This window comes from Azolla caroliniana, unplaced genomic scaffold (genome assembly GCF_043228905.1).
Source record: "Azolla caroliniana isolate FFs.n. ecotype wild unplaced genomic scaffold, voAzoCaro1.0.p SCAF_6, whole genome shotgun sequence".
NCBI classification, from domain to species: Eukaryota; Viridiplantae; Streptophyta; class Polypodiopsida; order Salviniales; family Salviniaceae; genus Azolla; species Azolla caroliniana.
The window spans coordinates 3,416,271-3,434,856 of NW_028230441.1; the positions used below are offsets into that span (position 1 = coordinate 3,416,271).

Below are 18,586 nucleotides of genomic sequence, written 5' to 3' on the forward strand. Positions count from 1 at the left end.
CTGAGAGTTTTTAGGGTTTCATAACTTAAGCTCCTCTCAGCTCTCAGCTCTCTCTCTCTCTCTCTCTCTGAGCCCCTGCATTTTCTCAGAGCTAGGGTTCCATAACTAGAGCTTCTCTTCTTCGAGTTCTCTGTGCGCCTGCCTCTATGTGATTTCCTCAGGGATAGGTTTCTGCGTTCACAGATACACACACAAACTGCCTCTGTCCCTCGCATTATCTCCGAGTTTTTGATTTCTTTTTTCTTAGCTTCTCCTCTGTCTAAGAACCTTCCTAAGTGCCTCCTTCAGAATTTGGTTTTGTGTTTCTTTTCTTTATAATCTTTCTCTTTCTCTCTCTCTCTCTCTCTTCTGCGGTTACGGTCTGCATCGATCAACCTTCCCCGAGAGCAGAAATTAAGCCTGGCACGGGAATTTTAAGTTAAGCCCGCTAATTATTGAATTAATCTCCATAGCCGGAAGAGCATTTACGGTAATGAAAAAGAGGCGTTTATTCCAACATTCCAATCTCTTTTCCTTTCATTCTCTTGAAGCAATTCGTGCATTTCTACTGATACACGTCTTTGTGCTTATTATTGGTATGTAATACCCATGTTGGTTTTCTGCAGATTCAGACTGTGCAGCGAAAAGAGAAGAAAAGACAAGAAACGAAAAACAACAACAGGGAAAAAGAACCCTCGAGAAAAAAGACTCACGGACCTAGCGATGGAGTATTAAAGAAAAGGTATCTAAATAATGCATCTAAAAAGTATCATGTGATTCTTTACCAGATTTCTCTGTGTCTATCTATAATATTAATATGCTTGTTTGTCAGAACCTTTACAGACATATCCACCTCGCTTTGCTTTTCTGCTTATATTGATCATTTATGCATATGACTGATTGATCATCTGCAAGCTATGGAAATGGCTCCTAAATTCATGGCCTCAATCAATATCCAAGTTTTGTCCTCCATTGCTTGACAAGATTTTGCTTTGGCTCGGTATTCTAATTTTCATAGCCTCGCTTTTTTATGAACGTCAGCCATACAGTTTCAATGAGTAACGCTCTTCCTTTCCTCTCTTCACTACAACATTTGAAAATTAGTGATTTTTCACCATTAATGTGAATTTGTTCAATTTGATCAAATCAGTCTTGCGTTATTTTCTTTAAATCCTTAACTCCAACAGTAATTGCTCTGAAAGCTTCTCGTTATAATGAAGCGAAGAATGACGATAAACCCAATCATCCTTGATTCCTTAATGTATCAGTAAAGCTACCATCATCATCATCATTCTGATTTATCATGATCGTGCTCACATTCTGTTATATTATCTTCATCTTGACGCTATCTCCACAGCTTTCCACAACTTTCCATTAATGGAATAGTAGTACACAATGTATTTTTTGGTTGCAGACACAAGCCGTGCGTGCTGCTCTCCGCAGCTTTCCATTAATATTTCAATATTTCTTTATTTATTTCTGATCAGATTTTCTTGCAATTTGATGAGACAATTGTTTTGACAGGATAACTACGTTGGGGGATCTAGAGTTGTATATAGTTACATATTGAATGGAAATCTCTGTAATAAGAAAGCTCTGATAAGCTTCTTCTTGTAAGGGTTTCTACAGAAAAAGCTATGGCCAGTAAAGCTTCGCCTCATAGTACAGTGTCTACTTCACGATCATCAAAGATATCTAACGATATAAAGCCAGTTTCCATAGATCCATCGCGTAAAATGCCATCGTCTTCTTCCAACATAAATTCAAATACAAACGCAAGTGCAAGTTCGCCTACTGTCACTTCTTCTGTTACTAAGAAAAAAGCTCTGATCAAAACTGTGGGATCGGAGAAGAGTTCAAGTCCCAAGGTGATCACACCTGACAAGAGGCCTAGTGTTCGAGCAGTTATCTCCAACATAGAGGTGATCCCAAATTGCAGAAAAGAATACTCTTTCTCTCATCTAATTATAACTTGAGCTTCTTATTTCTTTCTTTCGTCTTTTCTCAGATATGGCCTGATTTGATATTTTCATTCCATAATGTTAAAACTATATGCAGAAAAAGACTCCTTCACTGAGTAGACATGGACAAGGGACACAAGAAGATATTCTCAAGACGAAGGAGAAGCTCGTTTTGTCAGAGAAATCAAACCACTACCTGAAGAAAGAGGTAGCAGAGTACAAGAAGCAAGTGGAAAATTTAACATCTGAGCTTCAGAATGCTATAGAAGGTTCGAGAAGAGATAGACTTCATGCCGATGAGATAGAAAAAGCAACACAGTCACTGGCTGGGCTATGTCAAGGAGAGCTAGAAGCCATGAAGAAACAGTATGTGTTGGACCTTCAGAAATATCAAATTGAAATGGAAGAGTTGAAGAGGGAGCTTCATATCTATGTTGAGGAGAAGAATGAAGCTGTGAGGTTAGCTTCAGAAGCCATGAACGTTGCAGAATCCAGAGTGGAGAAGAGAGCAGAAAACATCTCAGCTGAGGCCCTAGTTACAGAAAATGGGACTGATTTGGAGTCTGTTATATTAGCTAATCTGGATACAAGGGAAGAGTTAAAAGGTCGTTTGGTTCAAGAGCTTGATCTCTGTAAGGATGAATCAAAGGCTGTATCAGACCATGCCTTTGAGGATAATGAATCAACAGATTTATCAGAACATAAGCGTGAAGTGAAAGATTCAAAGTATGAACTAGAACACATTAAATTCGAAAAGGGGAAATTAAAGGATCTATCAGAATATCATGCCTTTGAGGAGGATGAATCAAAGACTATATCAGAACCTATTATCTTTGTCGAGGAAAGATCAATTATTGCGTCAGAAAATACTCTGGAAGAGGTAGAATCAAAGAATATATCGGAGCCTTCCACTTTTAAAGAAGTGGAATCAAAGAATACATCAGAAAACACTTCTCACAAAGGTGAGGAACATAAGAAGACACAGAAGGAAGCCACCACTGTATCTGACTTTGAGCTAATGGATCTGAAAAAAAAGTTTCTATCTCTTAGCACAGAGCTTCAAATTTCCAAAGAAACTGAAGAGAAGTGTAAACTGAAGATAGCAGAACAAGGTTTGGAAGTGGACTATCTCCATTCAGAGCTTATGAATGCCAATTTACAAGTTTCAAATATGAAATCTACCATCGGGCAACTTAAGACCGACCTCAGAGATGCTAAAGAAGCTGAAAAGAATGGATCAGTAAATGGTAGCCATTCTAAAATGCATGACAATAGTGTGAATACTGAGTTGTTGGGCATTTATACTTCAACTATGGATGTATCAAAGGTAAGAGAAGCTGCAGAAGAGAATGCGGTCAAGGTAACTGTGGAAGAGTGTGTGCTTTTGACGTTTCTTGAATCACTTGTAGCTGAACTAGCAAAAAAAGAAGGCCACATTGGGATACTTCTAGAGAAAGAAGCACATGAAAGTATGGAATCTCAAGTTTTGAAACTGGAAATGGCAAGGATGATAGAAGAAAATAATCATGAATTGATGCTCCTCGGCAAGAAATTAGCTAGTGCTGATGCAGAAAAGGCGAATCTGAAAGCTGAGTTACAAGAAAAAATCTCAGAGCTAGCTTCATCTGTGATGAAAGAAACAACAGCAATTCAAAGTGCCAGTGATCTTCAGAATAAGTTAGAAGATGCTCAAATTCAGTTAGCAGGGATAATGAGAGAAGAATCAGCATTATCTGAGAGGTATAGGGCACTGATGAGGCAGATGGATTTTAACAAGAAGGAGCTCTCAGATTTGAGAGAGAGAGAGAACAACATGGCTTCTATTGTCTCTGCCATTAAAGAAGAACTTGAAGTGAAGAACATGGAAGAGGTAGAACTAAGAAAGGCAGTTTCGAGTTCAAATAAAAGGTGTTTTGCATTATCGTCTGAATTGGACCGAAGTCAGTCGGAAGTACTTCAACTCAGAAGAAAAGGATCTGATACTTGCGTTAAACTTGCTGCACTGTGTGTCGTCCTAACAAACATATCTGAAAGATATGATAGAAGAATCCATGAGCTTGAAAGAGATTTACACACTCAATCGTCAGAATTGAATGATGAGCTCATAAGGATGAAGATGGAGTTTGAGAAAACATTAGATCTTGCTCGAGTAGCAAGAGAAAAGGAGGTTCTCTGTAAAGATAAAGCAAGAGATGAAATAGAGACATTGAAAGAGCAGCTTACTGTTTCGAAAGCAAAGGAAGAGGAAATTCTGAAAGAGCTACAAGATGTAATGCAGGAGAATGATTCAGCTTGGGAGGAGATTGAATCACTGAGAAAAAATGTAACGGAATTAGAAATCAAGAGTGATGTACAGGGAACTCAAGAAATGAAACAAGAACTAGAAATGCTCAGAATGGAGATGATAAAGTTGAGGAAGGAGAAAGAAATGGCAGAAATTGCTTGTAAGTCTGCAGAAGATAGGCTTGAGGTGCAACTAGAGTCACTAAAACAACAGAGAGAGTCATCGCTCACAATGATGGATTGCATTGTTTCAAATGAAAAGGATTTAAGTGATCTTAGAATCAAACTTACGAATGCTGAGGCAGAGATGGAAGAAGCCAAAGCTAATAGCAAAAGAAGCCAAAGGGAGCTTGATAACTACAGATTAGAAGAAGAGTTCAAGGAAAGGCAGATAACCGAGTTAAGACAACATCTTGCAGATACAGAAAAAGCAAAACTCAATTTAGAAGGTGAGATACAGCGATTGCTAGAAGAAAACAAGAAATTTCAAGTTGCTGTAGTGGATTCAATGCTAGACATACCCATTCATTCAGAAGGTCCAAATGGGTATTCTATCCCAGAGCGTAGGGAAGAGAAACCTCAAGCAGATAATGGTCAGATGAATAGGGTTGTCTTGAAACAGAGCTCATCTCTATCTGAAGCTATAAGGAGGGCAGATAGTGGATTAAGAGATTATACGGAAGGGGGGCTTGCAGAGCAATTGTCATGTTTATCTATGAGGAGAGATGATGTAACCTTCCATGATGAGTTAATCTCATTGCCCTCTGAGGAGGAAGAGGAGAAGAAGATGAAGAAGAAGAAGAAGAAAAGCCTGCTCACTAGGCTTGGCACCCTTTTGGACAAGAAGAAACCCTAGAATTAAACACTGAGAAGATCGACTCTGGTTTCCATTGAACCTGGACATACAGTCATTCATTCAAAGGATTTTTTGTTATTTGGATCGGCCGGCATGGATTTGGGCCTTGTGTGCAGGTATGCAGATTTGGCTTGACTACAGTTTTCATTGAAGGCTGGCAGGCAGGCCTTAGCTCTTAGGAATGGCATAACACTCCATATTGGATCATTGTTTGCCTATTTATATTATTTCTTCATGAAAGTGGATTTAGCACACCAATAGATCAAGTGTCAAGTCACATAACTTCCTGTCTTGGAAAGAAAAACACATAAAATTGAGCTCATCATTTTGACACTACCTGGATATATATAGTCTCTATATATAGAGACATGTCTCTTCCACTATTATTAGTAGTGTCATGTTGTGTTATGTGCACAAAAAAGGATATCTCAATTCGGAGGTTGTTGGATCTCTCATGAATTAAAGTGCTGTTAGATCTCTCATGATTGAAATGTCGTTCGATCTCTCGTAATTCATTCAATGTACAAATTGAGATCTCACCCGAAATATTTGATGATATTTGCCTCCTCTTCTTTTCCGAAACCGTAACTTAATTTAAAGAAATATAGAAAATGAACCCCCCCTCCCCCCCTCTTTTGGATTTAGAGTGAGACATATAGAGAGACCTGACTTAGAGAAAGAGGGAGAGCTAGGATTTTATAAATCAAGGTGACATTTTCGTCAGTCCTGTATCTACCATTTACATTGTTAACTTTTCAACTAGAAGGGTAAACTGATAATTTAGAAGCTGGTAGTCTAAAGAAAAGTAAACAATGTAGATAATTTAGAAGCTGGTAGTCCTATATCTACCGTTTGGTTAGCCAAAAGAAAGAATCCATATTAGTTTTTGAAAAGTTTTGTAATCCATTTTGCCCTTAATATGAGGTGGGGTATTTTTGATATTTTCTCAGTATTTTTGGGAAAAAGCACCTGCATATGGCTGCTTTTGTTTTGGTATATGTATGTATGAATGAATGAATACCCCCTTAATGAACGAGGAAGTCTGAATAGAATTCATCTGTTTTTCAAAAGTTTTGTAAATCCATTTTACCCTTAATATGAGGAAGGGTATTTTTGATATTTTCTCTGTACTTTTGGAAAAAGCACCGGCATATGGCTTCCTTAGTTTTGGTATATGTATGTACGAGTGGATACCCCTTAATGAACGAGCAAGTCTGGAATGATACTCCAATTGCCCCCCAGTTTTCGGATTGGAACTTGTAAAATGCTCAGGACAAAGGAACTATCCCTACGAAAATTGAATTGTGCGCTAAGTGCTACTACTGCGGGTTTCCTTTGCTATGTTTAACCATCCCAAACCCTTGTACAATATTAATTGTTTTAGCAAGGAAGAAATGAGGATATCTTGTTTTATAATGAGGAAGAAATGAGGAATTTCATTACACTAGCTTTATAATTTTGGTTTAAAATGCCGATTCTCTCACCTAATCAGTCGAAATCTCATAGGGCCATGGTAAATGGATTTATTCGGCTTGGCTTTAACCAAATAGCTTAGAAATTTTTCCTCGGGAAACTATTTAAACCAATGGCAAAATATCAATGTCAGACTACAACATGGTATTTTGGGTCTATAAAATTCATGTTTTCCATGAAAATTTTATTTGCGTCACATTCATTCTCAAAAGTATTAACATATGATGCCTTTGAAATAGATAGTTAGATAGGGGAATATTAATGTTTCCCACATTTTAAGTTTTTAGCAAAACGTATATATTTTTTCTATGACGTACAAATAAACCAGGTCCAGAGAGAATATAAGAAATTGCCTCCCTCATTGTTTAAGACACAGATCCAATATATGTATGTACAGTACATATACTAAAAAAAACAAAACAAAATGAATAGATGTTTTTCTTGTTTGAATGTCTATGTAATGATTCAATCACTTAATTATTTTGTACATCTCTCTCTTCCAAGTTCCCACATTCTCAATTAATTTATTACTTCTTGATTCTCTCCCACCACCATTAACTCATTGACTTAATACTTTATTCCTTTCTCCAACATTTTCCCTTCTTTGAAAATGTTCTATGGTTTTACCCTTTAATGGTTTGTGGCATGTGCCTTTTTGCTCGCTATCAAATTCTCTCAATGAGATTGTTCCTCCTCGAGTAGCAACCGATTGTAGTTTTTTTTGGAGGTTGTGGTTCAATGCATGTCGTCCCGTGGTTGGCCTCAGTGAGCCCAACAAATGATTCCCAGACCGAGCCTCACTCTTTGTTGTGTCCACGGGCCATTGCCTTCCTTACACACACAATGTCAACACTACCATGGAGCTACCCTAGAAGACATTACTCGCTTACATGCAATACGACACAACCCTCTCCACTTGATCACAAACACATACATATATGGAGCTCAATTAGATGATGCATCCCTCATAATATAACTACCCCTCACTCCTAGAGGCATATATATAACCACAACCAACTCTATTTTTTAATTGGGTTACACAATTATACACTCATGAATATGTACTTATGTAAGCGTTTGATAGGTTTGATTTGCATTTGCAACTCATGAGTGAAGACATGTTGTCCTACAAACTATGAACATGTTTATATTTAGTCCAAAACTTCTGTAATTCAAATAAGGCATCATGGTTTGTAAACCCACGAATAGCAAGGTGGACAATTTCATTTTCATTGCCCCTTTCATTATGACAGGTGTAATATTATGCTTAAGGTTATGGAAATGTAGGTATTGATGAAAACTTGAAAAGTAAATCTTTAGTCGTTTGTAATTTTCTCATAGCTATCATATTCTCACGTTATTCATTATGCATGGATTTCCAGTTGCATATGTATTTCTTTTAGCATAATTCTTTGCAATGGTAATTTTCTTCCATTCCTACAAAATTTGATCTTATTTTTTGGGGAATAATTTTGAACCCACAATAGCAAATTGAGTTGTGCAGGGCATTGCAATAATTACAGGTAAAATTGAAAATAAGGCATCAATTCAGGTGAACGTTGCTGTAATTCAGTTTGTACTGAAGGGATGTAATGGAGATCATGAAAATGTCTTAGTCTAGGGGGTGTCTCAAATATGCAATACAGGGTTCCACAAACATATGGGAATGCTGAAGAAAATTAGCACAGTAGTTCTCATCTGTTAATCTTTGCCAATGACCATACATACATGCGGGGTGAGAAGCAAGCATGCATTATATAGCCAGATTGATCATCATTTTGCTAGTCCAGGGCCAAAGAATTTTCAGCATGGTAATAATGCATGGACACATCCCATATAAAAAATAATTATTTCCCAGATGAGTCAATGCATATGAATTTCTGTCCGGGTAAACAGGGCATGTGGATCATTTCCTCTTGATTTTAGGGGGATTCCATCATCTTAAGGAGCTTGCTTCACATTTGGAAAAAATCTGAATCTGAATCTGGTTTCTTTTTTTTATTCTCTTTCTCAAAATCATTGCCCTAGTGAGCACCCATGCCTACAGTAGGTTGCTTGTATTTCTCTGTTTTTGCTTCAGATATAGGAAAGCTTGAAGTCATGCTATCCTGATAATTTCTATTTAGAAGTCCTCCTTGATTAGAAGGTAGTCCTGAAATAGGGCATATCAACCATTGGCAGGGCTTCAGTCACTGTTATGGGGGGAAGGGTAGAGTTATTTTAGTCAATTTACCATGGTACTATGGTTTCTATTGGCTCTCCTATAGTCTTTCAACTATAGACATGACTTGAAAAATCTTTCAATCCAGTCATATGCATCTTTTAGTCTTCAGAGGTTAAATTTTCCATTATTCGTGCATGCTATACATGTTACTCATGCAAACCAGTGCTACCACGTTATTTTCATCTAGCTGCACCAAATTCTCGAATGCCCATCTCCCAAGATCTATGTTTACCCATTTCTGACAAGCACCCAACAAAACTGACAATACACAAACACGGTCAGCAGATGGTACATTTTCAACAACAATTGCAGCCTTTTCAAGGTGCCCGGCACGGCCGAAAAGATCAACCATACATGTATGGTGTTCCCGTGTTGGGATGAATCGGTAGAACATAGTCATGACATGATAGTAAAATTGTCCTTCTTCCACTAGACCTGAGTGACTACAAGCAGTCAGCAAGACAACAAATGTTACCATATCTGGCATTATACCTTCTGTTATCATATTATTGAATGAGATGAAAGCCCGTCCAACATAACCAAGCTGAGCATATCCAGCAATCAGTGAATTCCAAGCGACGGCATCATGTAATGGCAGCTCATCGAAAACTTCTCGTGCTTTGCTAAGAGACCCACACTTGGCATACATGTCAACTAATGCAGTGCCAAGTACAATATCTTTTCTCAATAATCCATGCTTCTTCACCTCCATATGAATCTCCTCTCCCTTGTGGATCAATCCTATATTACCACAGACTTTCAAAATGCAAGCATGAGTGACTGCATCTGGTAAGAGACCCTCATCAAGCATGCTTGAGAAGCAGTCCAGAGCTTCAGCACTAAGCCCATGATCAGCATACCCAGTGATCAATGTAGTCCAGGAAACTACATCTTGCACAGGAAGCTTATCAAACACTTCTTGGGCTTTTCCAATCTCGCCACACTTCACATACATGCCCAGCAATGCATTACCAAGCAAATTATTTCTTTCCAGCAACCTTTGCTTCTGCAGCTCGGCGTATATCTCTTCTCCTTTTTGAACCAAGCGTAAGTTACCGCATGCTTTCAATATACAAGTAAAGGTAACCTCATTCGGGGATATATCATTGTCTCTCATCCTTGCAAAGCAGTCCAAAGCTTGACTGCTGAATCCATTCTGAACATAACCAGAGATCATTGCATTCCAAGAGACAATATTGGGAGTTGGAAGCTCATCAAACACTTGTTGTGCTTTCAGAAGCATGTCACACTTTGCATACATATCCACCACTGCGTTTCCGATCACAGGATTGTTTGTTATTAGCCCTCGCTTTCTCACCTCGGCGTGTAGTTTTTCTCCCTTGTCGACTGATCCTGTGTTGCCGCAAGCTTTCAAAATACAAGAAAACGTGATTGCATCCGGTTCAAAACCAGCTGCTTGCATACGCACAAAGCAGCTGAGAGCTTCATCACCAAGCCCATGCTGGACGTATCCAGAAATCAGAGCATTCCACGAGATAACATCCCTTTTGGGAAGATCAACAAACACTTTCTGTGCTTTTACAAGCATGCCACACTTGGCATACATGTCCACCAATGCATTTCCCAGCGCGATATTGTTTTCCAATAATCCATCTTTACTGAGTTTGACATGTATTTGTTCCCCCATCTCCAATAATTCTAACTTGCCACAAGCTTTCAAAATACAAGCAAAAGTGGCTGCATTCGGAGAGAAGCCCTCTTTCTTCATCCTTGAAAAGCATGTTAGAGCCTCTTCACTGAAGCCATATTGAGCATACCCAGCAATCAGCACATTCCATGAGATGGCATTTCTGATGGGGAGCTTGTCAAACACTTCCTGTGCTTTTGAAAGCACACCACATTTGGCGTACATGTCCACCAATGCGGTACCGAGCACAATGTTTTTGACAAGAAGCCCTTGTTTGTTAATCTCAGCATGTATCTCTTCTCCCTTCTCGAATGACTTTACGGTGCCACAAGCTTTCAAAACACAAGAAAAGGTGACTTCATTTGGAATAAGGCCTTGGTCTTGCATTTGGGAATAACATTTGAGAGCTTCATCAGCAAGCCCATTCTGTGCATAGGCAGCTATCAATGCAGTCCATGAGACAACATTTCGTTCTGGAAGCTCATGGAAAACTTCTAGGGCTTTGGAAATTGCTCCACATTTGCCATACATGCCAATCAAAGCACTTCCCAGAACCATATTAGTTTTCAACAGCCCTCTTCTCCTAATCTCAGCATGTACTTCTTCTCCCTTCACAAGTGATCCAATGCCACCACATGCTTTCACAACACATGTAAAGGTGATCGCATCAGGCAACATGCCCTCACCCTGCATTTGCGTGAAACAGTCCACTGCCTTGTTACCAAGTGCATGCTGGGCATACCCAGCTATTAGTGCATTCCATGTGGCAACATCACGCATCGGGAGATCATTGAACGTCTCTTGTGCTTTTGGAAGAACACCACATTTCACGTACATGTCCACTAATGCATTGCCAAGGAGCACATTGTTTCGTAATGAACCTCGCTTATGGATTCCAGCATGTATATATTCTCCCTTCTGAAGTAACCCTACGCTTCCACAAGCTTTTAAAATGCAAGTAAACGTGACAGCATCAGGCAAGAAGCCCTCGCTTTGCATTTGCTCGAAGCACTTCAAAGTCTCAAAACCACGGCGATGTTGGGAATACCCTGCTATGAGCGCATTCCAAGCAGCGACATCAGGCAACAATGGAAGTTCATGAAGGGCCCTTCTTGCCTCTGCAAATGCACCACATTTGGCATACATACTGACAAGGGAGGTACTAACATAAATATCCTTTTGAATCGATTCTCTTTTGAGGAATTCAGCATGCATTTGGATGCCTCTGTCCAAGTCCTTATGTTTGCCACAAGCCTTGATTGAATCCAGGAGGACATGGCGATACTGAAGGTATTCTTGATGGGAGAGGTTGGGGAGGAAATCTACCTTCTCCATCATGGGTATATTCAAGTCATCTTGGACCAATGCACAAGAGAGACGATTGAGAACACCATCCAGATATATATATATACATCCACCACTCACAAGGACTCTGTTTTCTTAATTTATATATATGTGTTTTTATTTTTGCTTGTATCTGCCTCTGTATGTGCCAAGTGGCCTCAAGAGAGCTTAAGCATCTTTGTGAGGCAAAAGTCTTGCTTCAATACGGTTTATACACACACACACATGTATCTTCATGAGCACATAAGATGAGGATGAGTTACGCAAATACTCCATGGAAAAGAGAGCTTAAGCATCTTTGTGAGGCAAAACCCTTCCTTCAATACAGTTTCTATACATATATACACATCGTCATGAGCACGTAAGATATGGATGGGTTAGCTAAAAACTCCCATGGAAGGTAGATGTATACACACATAGTACCTTGGAGTTTCCGGTAGTAGCAGAGAGAAAGGCAGGGCAGAAGCAGGACTAAAGAAACAGAGAGACTTGCCAAAGTAATCCATGCTATGAATGAGATCAAATGGTGTATACTAATACAAGTATGTATATGTGTATGTAATCTTGAAGCCAATGCTTTCACATTCTGCTCTTCACATCAATAGACACTCTTCGTTCGAATGGTCATGACTTCTGGTGGAGTCCCTGAAGCCCATCATTTGGGCTTCCCGATAAAGTTGACCGCAAACTCCGGTACAATATGCATAGGGACCCGATCGACATTTTAGACCTTGACAAACCTTTGATCATTCATTGTCTTTGTTGCTTGCTTGCCGAAGTAGTGTTAGTCGTTTGTTGTAGGTTATATAAGAACAGAGCCCATTCTAACCCCTTGCCTTTTGATTCAATTAGGTTTGGTGTTGTAATCCAAGTTTTTTAACCCTTCCGAAAAGCATGTACAATGGATTATTGTACACATTCCCTTGCATCAGTTCTTTTAGAATGCATTGGGTGAATTCCATACGAAACACCTTTTGGTATTCCTTTGTTCTTCAAGAAAAGGGAATGCCACAAAGACATTCATCTTCTTTTGTTTTGTCAACTTAACAACGATCTTTTTCTAATTACCAATTTGATGTGTTGGCTAATGGATCACATAATATTTAGTTCATTTTCAACTATTCATTGTTTTTGTTTCTTACATGTTCCTTTGCGGTTATGTACTCGACATCTTTGGGCAAAATCCATCTTCAAACTTACATAGTCCTATAACATGTAGAACTTTAACTGTAGACATAACAATTCCCTCACCATGATAAGTTTAAGACATGATAGCTTTGTCATTATGATATGGTGCAAAGCTAATAGCCCATTATGCAATATTGTATGTCCACTCCACATTTACAAGCATATAACAATCCTAGAACTATCGTCAACCCATTAATAATTTTTTCGTGCAATCATCTCCATGGAAGGCTTCACCTAACTCATCGGGTAGAGGGATAATAGAGGCATAGGAACGAGTCAGGATAAGTAGATTCACCTTTTTGTCTCTATATAGTGTGCTTGTTAGTTTCATTTCTAAGACAAGTGAACAAACTATAACGTCTGGTCTCATAAGCCACATTGATAGATGTTAATATGTTTTCATCATAAAAGTGGTATATGTACTATAACAACACGTCAACATGAAAAACCCTCGTTGTCCCCATCTAATAACAAGGATCTTATGGTTGTAATTTTTCAAGGATAGGAGGGACAACAGACATGGACATACCCGCACCACTCGGCCTCTCCCTCGCTGAAGTGAAAAACCAAAGAACAACCAAATGCCCTCAAATATTGGGCCTCAAAGTCACTGGTTATGTAACAACAATTAAGAAGATAAGAGAACGTGAGTTACATTGCCTAGAAGCTATGGTCAAGATATCTTTTACATCGGGACCATGGGCCACACCCACATTGAAATCCTTTGACCTCCCACTCCTTTTTGAGAGACTTGGATGGAATGAAACTAGTCCCAACACATAGTCATTTTCCTTTATAGAATATGTTACACCATAACATCTTTTGTACCATAAGAGAACTCTTTTATCTACGTTATTTTATTTTGATTTTCGGCCCCATTATTGTAACCATGGGCCAAATTTGGTCATTAGGTAATTGGGTCTATGGCACTATTGGAGTTTGAGAAATGGGTTCTTCATCGATGGTCTCCATCTCATGGGCCAAATTTGGTCATAGAAAACGTTAATATATCTTTCTTTATGGTGGTTTGAGGTTAGGTAACGTAAAGGCAACTCATTTGAGGATAAAGTGTTTGCAAAGCTCATTTGTGGGAATTGCTAAATCAAATTTCTTTTTGACCCACATACCAATTGCGGCTGTGGATATGACAACGACACTCCCTAGATGGAGACCATCAAAGAAGAACCCATTTCTCAAATAGTAGATAGCCCTTAGGAAGGGTGACAAAACAATTGAGATTGGCTTCAAGAGTTGAGCAAGGAAAGAAGCTCGTGGGTAGCATTCCTCCATGAATCACCATATATAGGAACACACGGAACAAAAGGATGCCCCATTGGAAACTGTTGTCCCGCGTTCGCTAGAGCACCTTGAGAGTGCTAGGGTATAGAGCATGTGCAAGCGAGCGATATCTTAACCGCAGATCAAGCTTAAGTCTCTCTCTCTCTCTCTCTCACACACACACACACACACACACACACACACACACACACACACACACACACACACACACACACACACACACACACACACACACACTCACATATTAATTATATATCATACATATATATTACATTATACATATATGTACATATATTACATATTACATATATTATACTTGATATATAAGGTATGGTATATGTATATGTATATGAATACCGTGGTGTCTAACTACTACCAAATATTAAAGAGGGCAAGTGAGGGAATCGCGGAGAGGGATGGTGCAAGTCGCTAGATGAGGGCGCATGCGATCTGCACCGTCCAATGTGGCTGTGGAAAAGGCGCGAAAAAGCGTGCCAATTAAAGAGGGAGCCCGTCTCACAGAAAAAGGAGCCCGTCTCATTAAAGAAGGGCTCCACTTTGTGAAAGGGAGCCCTTGTGGAAAAGGCGCGAAAAAGCGCACCAATTAAAGAGGGAGCCCGTCTCACAGAAAAAGGAGCCCGTCTCATTAAAGAAGGGCTCCACTTTGTGAAAGGGAGCCCTTCTCATTAGTTTGAGGGAAGTATAAAAAGCCATTTTCTGTCATTTTTTTCTTGTTTTCAAACAAGAAGCGTGAGGTTGAGGGTTTAGGGTTTTTGAGCGCACCGCACCACCTGCTGTTTGGCAGCACCTGTTGCAGACATCTTCCGTGAGGCACAACACCGGTTGTCCGCAAGCACCTGCAGTCTAGAGGTAGGTATCATATTCCTTCTATTAGGTTTAGGGTTTTATTAGGTATCATATTCCTTCTATTAGGTTTAGGTTTTATTCCATGTCATAAAAACCATCAACCTAATATGGATGATTGCTTGAACCTAATATGATTTTATTCCTTCTATTGTGTCTTCAAGCAATCAACCATGGTTTTGAGTAGACATGGAATAAAAAAAATACTTGTCTATGTGTATTCAAGCAATCATCATCCATATTAGGTTTGAATGTCATTATTTGAATGCTTAAATTTGCCCATGTGATTCATGCATTATTGGGCTTTTTTATGCCCACATTTAAAGGTCAAATCTCAAATCTTGTATACATTCTTTGCGATGGCTTGACCCCAAATAATAATAATGTAACGAATGCCTTACTAAAAAAAGTTGTGTGCTATGTAAGTCTACGTAAGTATGTTTTAAGTTGGAAGTAAAACGTTGTGTCCATTATAGTATTCTAAATGATAAATGATAAATTCTTGCTGAATGAAATTAGGATTCTCCATGAAGACCAACTATTTGTCATGAACTCATGAACTATGACTATGATTTAAATACGTATCATTATTATGGTTATCTCCCTTAATTTAGAATGTGCCCTCTATGTATATATATTACAAAAACTAAAATAAAAACTGCAAGTAGCATTCATGAATTTTAAATTATTGACATTAATATGTTAGAATTTGTTAAGATTGATCTATTTTTTGAAATCATTGACAATTTTTGTCCATTTCAAAATCCTTAACACTAATGTATTGTGTAGAAACAATAGGATAGACTCAAGTATTCTTGAATTTAAAGACAAACATATGGTAATGTTTTGGCATGTGTTTTGTACAGATGGCTAGTCGGTCCAAGACCTTCATAGACTTTGATGCGGATTGGGGTGAAACAATACCCTATGAAGGGAGGTATGGCATGAATCATTTCTCAACTTTATATTGTGTATAAATAGTGATGCTTGTTGAATGATGGTTTAGGGTTTTTGTAAGAAAGGGTGCTAGGTGCCCCAAATCCAACAATATGGATGCTGAAAACATCATTACTGAAGACTCGAACATGGATACGAACCCCATACATGACGTGGGGCCAGGTGTTGAAGATATCAGTGTAAATGGTGAGTTGATGTACATTCTTATAATCATTATTGAAGTAAGTATATATTGGGTTTTTCTAATGCAAATGTCACACCATTGTTGTAGTGGACCCCATGTCCCTCTTCAAGGCGGGAAGAGACTCGACAGGTATCAAATGTCGCACATGTATCGTTGGAGATTCATGTAGAAAAGAGGTACGATGGTTTCGCAAAAAAGTTGACATGGAGGCTCACTTACAGAAGGCACATGGCATCCGTGTAGTACTGCCTCGGGGGCTAAAGATAGAAGAAGAAGAGCAATCAACCTCCATGAGGAGTACAACCACGTCATTCTTCAGCCACTACGAAAGACAACGATCAATAAAGCGTTTTTTGGATCCGGAGCTAAAGTACAACAGGTCACGCCAATCACACATGAGGAAGTTGAGGACAAGAGCGATTAAGATCTTCAAAGCCACTCCGAACGCACTTCAAACATCCAAGGAGGCCGATTTCATTGCCCAATTCGTCAGCCAACAAATGGCCAGGTATGACGAGGGAAAGGAGCATAGGATGGCAAAATTGAAGTTGAAGATTGCGGCTGTGTCTAAAGCTTATGTAAGTAAGGTTTATGATTATGTGTGCATCTTATGTGAGTCTAAATCTAGTGTGTGAATGATTATGTGTGAATCTTATGTATGAATTTTAGTGTAAGAATCATGGAATTCCCATGCCAGAAGATGAGACACATGTCGAGATCGATGGTGGTCAAGACCAACTGTCAGAATCGACAACCCAACAACCAAGGAGGCCTAAAATCCAAATCCGCAAGAAAACAGTGGACCCCAGTAAGTTGTCGTTCATTACATCATTTGACACAGATGAGGGTGCGGACATTGGGATTGTCTTTATTGGTCCTGGGACAATCACAAAAACATGGGATAACACAACAAGAAAAAAGTTCACTAGGTATGCCGTTATGGTGGGGGCATGAGATCAATAGTTAACTTCATGTTTTTTTTGTAGTTACTAATCTGGCCTAATAAACAGGTTTCAGGTGGCTTGTCGACGATTAGATCTAGCGGTCTTTTTGACGGAGGTAGAACTATGTTCGTTGGGCACTGTAGGAGAGATGGCATCCACATGGATGATGACCCTCTTCCACTTATGGATGGAGTACTCGTTGCCCCCCGAGATCAACAAGCGGTTTCATATTGTGGATCCACTATGGGTACAACTAGAAGGCCAAAGTGATAAGGGTGAAGACATACTCACTCGGGTCCCTAAACGGGAATATGTCTTCATTCCGATATTGCACTCAGGGCATTGGGTGCTTTGGTTGAAGATGCGACAGACTCCTATAGGTCTCGATGCCAAGGTGAGGAGCCATATTATTTTTTGCGATCCACTAAATCATCATCCGACTATCGGCATGAAGACATTGGGTGATTTGGTTGTACAACATATCTCTAGCGCCACACACGACCATTGCATCATCAACAACGAGCGGTTCCAGGTATTGCATATCCCAACCCAACCTAATGGGACGGATTGTGGGTATTACGTGATGCAAACCATTCGAATGTTGGTCGAGGAGTTCATTCAAGGATTTGAGTCTGATCAATTTGTAAGTATTTATGAGAATTGAATTTATGAGAATTGAATTTGGGCTTAGGTTGATGGCATCTTGTGGTGTAGGGTAAGGAGCAATGGTTTGGATTCGAAGATGTGCAGCTCCTTCGGAAAATCATGGCAAAATGGACACGAAGGACTCTGGGCATAGGGTTATTTTAATCACTAGCATGTTGTACTTTGTAACATCAAACATATGATCTCGATTTACTATCTCATGTGGATTGTCAACTTTTTTGTAATATCTGGTAAATAGTTGAATCTCATTTTGGTTGTATATGACTCAATTTGATGTACATTTTGGTTGTGAGTCTTATTGTGTGAATCTCATTTTGGTTGTATATGTCTTTGTTGATGTACATTCTGGTTGTGAGTCTTATTATTTGAATCTCATTTTGGTTGTATATGACTCAATTTGATGTACATTCTCATTTTTGTAATATCAAATCAATATTTGAATCTCATTTTGGTTGTATATGACTCAATGTGGACTCTATCTGAAAATCATTTTGTAATATCTGGTAAATAGTTGAATCTCATTATGAATCTCATTTTGAATCTCATTTTGGTTGTATATTTGGTTGTATGTTTTGGGTGTCAAAAGAATAAAACTAATAGCTTATTGACAAGTAGTCACGGCAATGGTTTTTGAGAAAGGCCAAGAAAGAGTAAGTATATAGAAAGAGTGTTGTAATCAAAGAACGTTGTTGTAGAAAGAGTAAGTATATAGAAAG

The 18,586-nt window shown here is 38.9% G+C and overlaps 3 protein-coding genes across 4 annotated transcripts; 2 read left to right on the forward strand and 1 right to left on the reverse strand.

The window, feature by feature from the left end:
* Positions 1 to 263: 263 nt before the first annotated feature.
* LOC147862626 (uncharacterized) lies at positions 264 to 5,618 on the forward strand. Its single transcript, XM_087320814.1, has 4 exons — positions 264 to 469; positions 606 to 721; positions 1,504 to 1,901; positions 2,038 to 5,618. Exons 3-4 carry the CDS (start codon positions 1,617 to 1,619, stop codon positions 5,077 to 5,079), a joined length of 3,327 nt encoding a protein of 1,108 aa, XP_087176940.1. The 5' UTR covers positions 264 to 469; positions 606 to 721; positions 1,504 to 1,616; the 3' UTR covers positions 5,080 to 5,618.
* A 2,602-nt stretch (positions 5,619 to 8,220) lies between these two features.
* Positions 8,221 to 12,275, reverse strand: LOC147862627 (pentatricopeptide repeat-containing protein At2g33680-like). 2 transcript variants are annotated; one of them, XM_087321298.1, is made up of 2 exons: positions 12,192 to 12,275; positions 8,221 to 12,099 (listed from the first exon to the last, which is right to left on the reverse strand). In XM_087321298.1, the coding sequence occupies exon 2, from the start codon at positions 11,760 to 11,762 to the stop codon at positions 8,901 to 8,903; it is 2,862 nt and encodes a 953-aa protein (XP_087177424.1). In that variant the 5' UTR covers positions 11,763 to 12,099; positions 12,192 to 12,275; the 3' UTR covers positions 8,221 to 8,900. The 2 variants fall into 2 exon arrangements, with proteins under 2 accessions (XP_087177424.1, XP_087177423.1); XM_087321297.1 differs by lacking the exon at positions 12,192 to 12,275 and adding an exon at positions 12,116 to 12,180 and having other exon boundaries at positions 8,221 to 11,999.
* A 2,799-nt stretch (positions 12,276 to 15,074) lies between these two features.
* On the forward strand, positions 15,075 to 18,086 carry LOC147862628 (uncharacterized). The gene is made up of 8 exons (XM_087321120.1): positions 15,075 to 15,125; positions 15,986 to 16,056; positions 16,126 to 16,262; positions 16,348 to 16,838; positions 16,930 to 17,189; positions 17,271 to 17,598; positions 17,694 to 17,736; positions 17,919 to 18,086. Exons 2-8 carry the CDS (start codon positions 15,986 to 15,988, stop codon positions 17,921 to 17,923), a joined length of 1,335 nt encoding a protein of 444 aa, XP_087177246.1. The 5' UTR covers positions 15,075 to 15,125; the 3' UTR covers positions 17,924 to 18,086.
* The last annotated feature ends 500 nt before the right edge of the window (positions 18,087 to 18,586 follow it).

Coding starts and splice junctions, on each gene's coding strand:
- LOC147862627 (XM_087321298.1), bottom strand. CDS start 11,762: ATGATGGAGAAGGTAGATTTCCTCCCCAACCTCTCCCATCAAGAATAC.
- LOC147862628 (XM_087321120.1), top strand. CDS start 15,986: ATGGCTAGTCGGTCCAAGACCTTCATAGACTTTGATGCGGATTGGGGT. Junction 16,263..16,347: donor TGAAGATATCAGTGTAAATG/GTGAGTTGATGT, acceptor CCATTGTTGTAG/TGGACCCCATGTCCCTCTTC. Junction 16,839..16,929: donor CGGCTGTGTCTAAAGCTTAT/GTAAGTAAGGTT, acceptor TATGAATTTTAG/TGTAAGAATCATGGAATTCC.
- LOC147862626 (XM_087320814.1), top strand. CDS start 1,617: ATGGCCAGTAAAGCTTCGCCTCATAGTACAGTGTCTACTTCACGATCA. Junction 1,902..2,037: donor CAGTTATCTCCAACATAGAG/GTGATCCCAAAT, acceptor AACTATATGCAG/AAAAAGACTCCTTCACTGAG.